The sequence below is a fragment of the Hypanus sabinus genome, chromosome 2 (genome assembly GCF_030144855.1).
Source record: "Hypanus sabinus isolate sHypSab1 chromosome 2, sHypSab1.hap1, whole genome shotgun sequence".
In the NCBI taxonomy this organism is placed as follows: Eukaryota; Metazoa; Chordata; class Chondrichthyes; order Myliobatiformes; family Dasyatidae; genus Hypanus; species Hypanus sabinus.
In genome coordinates this window covers 207298092-207307142 of record NC_082707.1, presented here as the reverse complement: position 1 = coordinate 207307142, position 9051 = coordinate 207298092, and the positions used below count along the sequence as shown (strand labels likewise).

General features: G+C 42.9%; 1 protein-coding gene across 3 annotated transcripts in view; it reads left to right on the top strand.

Moving 5' to 3' along the window:
* Positions 1-495: 495 nt before the first annotated feature.
* ppp4r4 (protein phosphatase 4, regulatory subunit 4) overlaps positions 496-9051 on the top strand; it is a 231166-nt gene continuing 222610 nt past the window's right edge. For all 3 annotated transcript variants that reach the window (XM_059962617.1, XM_059962616.1, XM_059962606.1), the window contains exons 1-2: positions 496-1153; positions 3346-3419. In XM_059962617.1, coding sequence (XP_059818600.1) covers positions 1064-1153; positions 3346-3419 — 164 coding nt within the window. In that variant the 5' untranslated portion in view covers positions 496-1063. The remainder of the gene's footprint in view (positions 1154-3345; positions 3420-9051) is intronic.

Below are 9051 nucleotides of genomic sequence, written 5' to 3'. Positions count from 1 at the left end.
AGATGCTGCCTGACCAGCCGAGTTCCTCCAGCATTTTGTGTGTGTTCCTCTGGATTTCCAGCATCTGCAGAATCTCCCGTGTTTATACACAAACCTAACTGTCATTGTCGGAGATGACAGGCAACCAATCACATTTATCTTTAATTTTCATGGTCATTTTTATTTTTTATTTTATTTTTATGTTTGTCCCTTGTACGCGCATTCAGCTACACAGTTTGTATGAATGGAGTTCTATAAATAAGATTATTACCATTGTATTTTTATTTTTTCTCAGCCTAAGCCGATAAAAGCCTGAGGTACGGGCACAGCTAAGCGCACTCATTTCTAGGAACTTTTGCACTTTATCCCATTGTAAGCACGTTGAACTACTTCATCTGTATGAAAAGTGCTCTATAAATGAAGTTGTTATTAAACGATATTTCTCGCAGGGAGAGGACGCACACGAGTGCGGGGGGGGGGGGGTTTGTCCGCTGCCGCTTGCCGTAGCGCCTGGTTTCCTTGGCGACGGCCTTAGTGCCGGGGTGACGGAGGGTTGGAGCGAATGACGGTCCCCGTGCGGTGGCGGCTTCACCTCCTGCCGGTGCCGCTCGCCAGCGTGTCACGCCGAGACCAGATTGGGCCGGGATCGGTGTTGGGTTGGGGCGGAGGGAGGAGCTGGATAGGGACGGCCAGAGCAGCAGGCGATGATGCTGGTGTGGTCCGAGAACCGCTGAGCCTTCCTCCTCTGCCGCTCCCCTCCATCCCGTACTGATCCCTCACATCCTCTCTCCTCCCTCCGATCCCCTCACCCTTCCTCCCCCTCTCCTTCCCCATCTCCCTCCCTCTTCCCACCCCTCCCCTCTTCCCTTTCTCCTCCCTCTCCTCCTCGCTCCCCCTCTCGCCCCCTCATCCCTCTCTCCCCATCTTTCCCCTCCCTCCCCTCTCTCCCTCCTCTCTCCCCCCTCTCTCCTCCTCTCTCTCTCTCCCATCCTCCCCCTCTCCCCTCTCTTCCTCCTCCTCCCCTCTATCTCCCCCCTCTCTGCCTCCCGCCCCCGCCGCATTCTGTGCGACCGGCGACGGAATAATGGATTTGAACCCGGAGAATGTGTTCGCTCAGATGGGAGATTTACAAGAACTTAGTTTCATTGAAAGACCCGTGCGGAGGTACCTGAAGGTACGTACCTGGGACAGCGAATAATAGATCGTATTTTAAATCGCATTTATTGATTGTTGCTCCGCTTGCAATAAGAAAATATAACGGACGGTCCAGTTGCAATGCATTCGCTCCCTGACCCGACGGCGCTCCGAATGATTTGAGAAGGAAATTTAACTACCTGGGATAATGGGATTCAATCCAATATTTTGTAATCACAAGGCAGTGATATGAATTGGGAAAATATCAGCAAATGAAGCATTTAAACCCAGTGTCGCAATTGGCATGGTTAACGAATTAGTTATTCTAACGGCAAACCAACACTATAAATATGGAGTACCCGTATCGTGCTTATTTACGGAGCGTAAAACGTTAGACTTATTCATGGTCTACAGATATGGAATCGGTCACAAATGTTATCAATAAATCGATCAGGATAAATTTCAGTTCACATTTCAATGTTAATTCAGTAGCATTATTGATGGAGAGATGTCAATCATTCACTGAAAGAATTTCTGGTGCTTTACAAACTGGGTATCCTTACACATAAAGCTCATCTCACCTCAGTCTCTCTAGTCTGCACAAATAAGTCAACTGTAGATCTGACACTCTAAAAAGAACATTTGCTGCAGTTATGTCCTTGGCCATCTCTTGTCAGCTTATGATTCTGGGAGTGAAAGGATTAACATATGAGGAGTGTTTGATAGCTCTGGTCCATACTCGCTGGCGTCTGGAAGAATGGGTGGGGGGGGGGGGTGGAATCTAGGACCAGATCGCACAGCCTCAGAATGGAGGGATGAACAGAGATGAGAAGGATTTTTTTTAGCAAGAGAGTGGTGAATCTGTGGAATTTGTTGCCACAGATGGCTGTTGAGGGCAAGTCATTGGGCATATTTAAAGCAGAAGCTGGTAGGTTCTTGATTAGTCAGGGTGTCAAAGGTTACAGGGAGAAAGCAGGAGAATGGGGTTGAGAGGGATAATAAATCAGCCATGATACATGGCAGAGCAGACTCGATGGACTGAATGGCCTAATTCTGCTCCTCTATCTTATGGTTTTATGTAATGTTTGTCCCGTGAAAAGCATATACAACCACAATCATAAATACCTTAAGAGGTTAAAAATTAACTTGTTCTTTGACTGGAACCTGTATGTCTTGTACAGTATGTCTCTCTAGCTGTACATAGGGAGTGTGGGTGATAATATACCAACAGCAAATTCAAAATTTCTGAACCTTGGGCACATTGTTACCAGTGGATCAGAGGTGCTGCTATATTTAATTGATGATGATTTACCTTCCTGATGACTTCACACCAATGAATTTCTTGTATAAGTAAATAGATAGTCAGAGCTGCGCTAACCTTTGACAATTCAGATTAATTTTCTTCCATATTGAGAAAAAAAAATTCCAAAATGTAACAATTCCATATAATTGTACAGAAATTTCAGAACTGGCATCTAAGCTTCTATTTTAAAAACAGTCACAAATATTGATGCAGAGATATTGTACATCCTTGGACACATCATCAATGATGTAACTTGGGGTCATCTGGTATTTCAGCTCTTTCAGCATCAGCCTCTCTTGCCCAGCGACCCAGCCAGGGTTGATCAGGCCCTGGCTTGAGTCCCAGCAGCACTGGTCATAAGTCTTGGTCCATAGCCAACAGAGGCTCACTCAGCAGCCTATGTTGTGGTCCTGATGGCACTATTCTCTGCAACCTCTGTCATGCCAAGGAGATAGTAGGCTCTGCACAGTGAGCAACCAGCAAAACCTGTACCTCTATAATCTCACAACGTGCCCTCCACCCCCGTCTCTGACACTGTTCTATCAGCTCATAGTACTTGGCTTTCTTGAGCTCAAATGCATCCTTGATCCGGTCTTTCCAAGGCACGATCTGTGACGATCTGCTTTGAGGTTTCTAAAAGAATGACCATGTCAGGACTCAGGGATGATGATGTGATGAAGTCAGGTAACTTTAATTGATTGTCAGTTGCCAGTCGTACACCTGCTGAGTAAGCCTGCTGATGATCTGGTCTGAGGCTGTGATTGGTCTCCAGCTTTGACAAAGGCTACGGGTTTTCTGGTTTGGGAGAGCTTCCTTTGGAGAGACTTTTCCATTACAGTTTATTTTATATGAAATCCTTTTAATAATTTCTTATTGCCACCCAGTTGTTCCAAATGAATAACATCTTAAATATCTATTTATATTTTTAGACTGCAGAGGAGATAGAAAGATTGACAGTTGATGAAGAGCTCAATGATATTGAAAGGGCTGTCTATCTTCTGAGGTAGGTTACAAATTCCAATTTCCTAACACTGAACAGGAAGTGAAATGTCCGAAATTGTAATTATAATTAAAGCCAGTAATGTCATATTGTAATTATAAAAGTTTGAAGATCATTTACTTATTTTGCAAAGTCATCAGCCAGTGGCATTTTTAAACCTGGTACTACTTTTTGAGGTGTGGAGATTCATCTCCAAAACAAGGTGTAAGGCACTCCTTCCCTCTGCTAGCCTGGAGGTCAAGCTTGGACAAGATGTAGCACCTGGTTAGCCCCTCCAATCAGGGTCACGTGAAGCCATGGGCCTAGCTGGTGGATGGTTGTATGAGCAACTGGTGCATATCACGTCTTCATTATGTGACCATTGATGCTAGGCAGACAATCTCTAAAGAGTATTGATAATGGCTAGGGTCACCCATCTTGTAAAGACACTGTCCACAAGACGGCAATAGGAAACCACTTAAAAAATTTGGACTTAAAAAATGTTAAAAAATTATGTCATATGACACAACACATAATGGCGAAGATGATGATGACTATTTTTGGCCATAACACATGAGTAGAATTAGGCCATTTGTTCCATCAAGTTTGCTTCATCATGGCTTGTTTATTATCCCTCTTAACTCCATTCACCTGCCTTCTCCCCGTAACCTTTGGTGCCCTGTCTAATCAAGAATCTATCGATCTCCACTTTAAATACACTCAATGACAGTCTGCACAGTTGTCTGTAGCAATGAATTCCACAGCTTCACCACTCCTTGGCTAAAGGAATGTTCCTCATCTCTGTTGTAAATAGACATCCCTCAGTTCTGAGGTTGTGCCCTCTGGTCCAAGACTCCCCTGCTATGAGAAAAATCCTTTCCACATCCACTCTATCTAGGCCTTTCACTATTTGATAGATTTCAAAAGGATCCCCTGTCCTTCTCAACTCCAGTGAGTAGAGGCCCAAAGTCATCAAATGTTCCTTGTATGTTAACCCTTTTGTTCCTGGGATCCTTCTCATTAATGTCCTCTGGTCGCTCTCCAATACCAATACATCTTAGATAACGGCCCTTAACTGTTCACAACACTCCAAGTGCAGTCTGATCAACACCTTGTATAACCTCAACATTACACCCTTGCTTTTGTATTCTGGTCCTCTCTAACATTGCATTTGCTTTCCTTACCACCGATTCAATCTGCAAGTTAACCTTTAGGGAAACATAACATGCATGAGTAATCCCAAGTGCCTTTGCACTTCTGATTTTGCCAAAGTTCATGACCATGCACTTCCCTGTGTTATATTCTGTCTGCTATTTCTTTGCCCATTTCCACAATCTGTTAAAGTCCTTTTGCAAACACCCTGCTCCCTCAAGTCTAACTACCCCTCCACCTATCTTTGTATCATCCACAAACTTGGCCACAAGCTATCAAATTCATTATCCAAATCACTGAAATATAATGTGAAAAGAAGGGTCCCAAAATTGACCCCTGTGGAACACAACTTGTCACTGGCAGACAACCTTTATTCCCACTGTTAGCCTCTTGTGAATCAGCCAATTTTCTTAACATATCTTGTCACGCAATGTCCATTAGGGTTTTTTTACCCTTTCAGTGCCATTAGTGTCTATTTACCCTTTCAGTGTCTATTAAGGTATTTTTACCCTTTCAGTGCCATTACGGTCTGTTTACCCTTCAATGTCCATTAGGGTCTGTTTACCCTTCAGTGTCCATTAGGGTCTGTTTACCCTTCAGTGTCCATTAGGGTCTTTTTACCCTTCAGTGCCATTAGGGTCTATTTACCCTTTCAGTGTCCATTAGGGTCTTTTTACCCTTCAGTGTCCAATATGATCTTTTTACCCTTCATTGCCTATTAGGGGTTTTCTTACCCTTCAGTGTCCATTAGGGTCTGTTTACCCTTGCACTATCCATTGGGGTCTTTTTACCTTTCATTGTCCATTAGGATATTTTTACCCTTCAGTGTCCGTTAGAGTCTTTTTACCCTTCAGTGTCCATTAGGGTCTGTTTACCCTTCAGTGTCCATTAGGGTCTGTTTACCCTTGCACTATCCATTGGGGTCTTTTTACCTTTCATTGCCTATTAGGGGCTTTTTACCCTTCAGTGTCCATTAGGGTCTGTTTACCCTTCAGTGTCCATTAGGGTCTGTTTACCCTTGCACTATCCATTGGGGTCTTTTTACCTTTCATTGCCTATTAGGGGCTTTTTACCCTTAAGTGTCCATTAGGGTCTGTTTACCCTTGCACTATCCATTGGGGTCTTTTTACCTTTCATTGCCTATTAGGGGCTTTTTACCCTTCAGTGTCCATTAGGGTCTGTTTACCCTTCAGTGTCCATTAGGGTCTGTTTACCCTTGCACTATCCATTGGGGTCTTTTTACCTTTCATTGCCTATTAGGGGCTTTTTACCCTTCAGTGTCCATTAGGGTCTGTTTACCCTTGCACTGTCCATTAGGGTCTTTTTACACCAGTGTCCAGTAGGGTCTTTTTACCCTTTCAATGTCCAGTAGGGTCTTTTTACCCTTTCAATGTCCATTAGGGTATTTTTACTCTTTCAGTGTCTATGAGGGTCTTTTTACCCTTTCAGTGCAATTAGGGTCTGTTTACCCTTCAGTGTCCATTAGGATCTTTTTATCCTTCAGTGTCTATTGGGGTCTTTTTACCCTTTCAGTGTCTGTTAGGGTCTTTTTACCCTTCAGTGTCCATTAGGCCATCAAAGTCTTTTTACTGTTTCAACGTACATTAGGGTCTTTCTACAGTTTCAGTGCAATTAGGGTCTGTTTACCCTTGCAATGTTCAGTAGGGTCTTTTAACCCTTTCAATGTCCGTTAGGGTATTTTTACCCTTTCAGTGTCTATGAGGGTTTTTTCACACTTTCAGTGTAATTAGGGTCTGTTTACCCTTCAGTGTCCATTAGGATCTTTTTACCCTTCCATGTCCATTGGGGTCTTTTTACCCTTTCATTGCAATTAGGGTCTGTTTATCCTTTCAATGGGTCTGTTTACCCTTCCGTGTCAATTAGGGTCTTTTTACCCTTTCAGTGCCATTAGGGGCTATTTACCCTTTTAGTGTCCATTAGGGTATTTTTTACCCTTTCAGTGCCATTAGGGGCTATTTACCCTTTTAGTGTTGATTAGGGTCTTTTTACCCTTTAGTGACCATTAGGGTCTATTTACCCTTTCAGTGTCCAATATGGTCTTTTTACCCTTCCGTGTCCATTAGGGTCTGTTTACTATTTCAGTGTCCATTAGGGTCTCTTTACCCTTTCAGTGCCATTAATGTCTGTTTACCCTTCAGTGTCCATTAGGGTTTTTTTTACCTTTGCAGTTTCTTCACGCTACCCACAAGGATTCTATATTTTCTGATCATACGTCACCTCTTTCTAAGGATTTTATTATTTTTTTTACCAACACAACCAAGCCTCTCTCTCTGCCTACCTGCTTGTCCTTTTGATACAATGTGTTTCCTGAGATGCTAAACTCGCAACCATAATTTTATTTCAGCTAGAACTCAGGTGCCCACAACATCATACTTGCCAATCACTAACTGTGATACAAGATCATCTACCTTATTCCCTACACTGCGTGCATTCAAATATAACACTTTCATTCCTGTATTCATCACTTTTTTTTGATTTTGGTCCCCTGTTACACTTTAATCCATTCTACCGACTGCAATTTTGCCCTGTTATCTGCTTTTTCTTCCTCACAGTCTCACTATACACCACGTCTAATTGTATACTAACTGCTTCATCCTCAGCCCTATCACTCCAGTTCCCTTCCCCCTGCCAAATTAAACCCTCCTCAACAGCTCTAGCAAACCTGCCTGCAAGAATATTGGTCCCCCTCAGGTTCATGAGTAACCCATTCTTTTTGTACAGGTCATACCTTCCCCAGAAGAGATCCCAATGATCCAGAAATTTGAAATCCTGTCCTTTGCACCAATTCTTCAGTCACCCATTCACCTAGCAAATCATCCCACTCTTACCGGTATGTGGCATAGGCAGAAATCCAGAGATAACTACCTGGATGGCCTGCCTTTCAGCTTTCTACCTAACTCCCCATATTATCTCTCCAGGATCTCCTCCCATTTCCTACCTATTGTTGATACCAATATGTCCAACTGTTCACCCTTCCCCTTTAGAATACTGAGGATCTGATCTGAGACACCTTTGACCCTGGCACCTGGGAGGCAACATGTCCCCTTTAGGTCCATAAAATCTACTTTTTGCTCCTCTAACTATGGAATCCCCAATCACGACTGCACTCCTCTTCCCTCTGAGCCAGACTCAGTGCCAGGGACTTGGCAGCTGCAGCTTCCTCCTTGTAGGTCTGCCCCCACAACCTTGTCCAAAGTGGTATACTTACTATTGAGTGGTATGGACACAGGGGTGCTCTGCTTATTTCCTTTCCCACTCCTGACAGTCACCCAGGTACCTGCCTCCTGCAGCTTGGGCTGACTACCTCCCTGTAGCTTCTATCTATCACCACCTCAGTTTCTTGAATAAGCCGAGGGTCACCCTGCTGCACTCTGGTTCCTTAACAAGGTGTCGAAGGAGCTGCAGTTCGATGCACATCACACAGATGTAGTTACCACGGAGACTGAGGTCTCCGAGAGTTCTCACATCTTGCACAAAGAAAATACTACAACCTCTGGATTCATTCTCAGTGCACTAGCTATGTACTAACACAAAAAACACAATATTTTGACTTTTGGTGCACTTAGTTTACATAATTAGTTTGCTCACAGCTGTGTCAGCTTTCTATCATTCTTTCAAGGACTCTGATATTGGAGTGTTAAAATAACAATTGGAAGATGCATGACACTCTCCTAGATTGCCGCTGATCTGTTTTTATTTCTGTATCATTACTCAAAGGAAAGTTTTAAAAATGTTATTTCATGTATGTACATTATTTTCCTGTTATGTAATATGAAATATTCATCTGTTTCATTGGTTCTGTAATATTTAATCACATAGTTTCAAATTTTCCTTTTACCCATGTTAGTCATGAAATGTAGATTTTGAGTTTTTGGACTTGGCTACGTGATTGAGATGAAAAAGACTACCATTCTGTTTCTTGAAAATACCTACTCAGTAGAATACAAGGCTATGCTGGAACTATGCTGAACATTATTGTTCAATTTCAAGTTTGTTGAATGTCAATTCCAGTACATAAGTGTAAAGAACGAAATAATTGTTACTCCAGGTCTGATGTAACAGAAAAAAACATTATAAGATTTTAAAACACAGTAATTAAAAGAAGCACGATTAATATATCTAAATACAAAAGATGGCTTGTATACATTGATAGTATGTCCATAAAGTGACACGAGGCACAGGAATGTCTGTACATAAGGTGACTCTGAAAGGAAATGATAAAGTAGTGGTGGTTGGGGGTGTGGAGGGGTAGGTTAGTGGGTGGAGATGTTGATCAGCCTTACTGCGTAGGGAAAATAACTGTTTTTGAGTCTGGTGGTCCTGATGCAGATACTACATAGTTTCCTCCCTCATGGGAGTGGGACAAACAGACCACGAGTAGGGTATTGCTGGCCTTTTGCTGGTACCTTTCAGTATTTATGTCCTTGATGGCAGGATGACAATGTACTGTTGTTCTGTGTGAGGATTATTTCTTTGCTTGTGT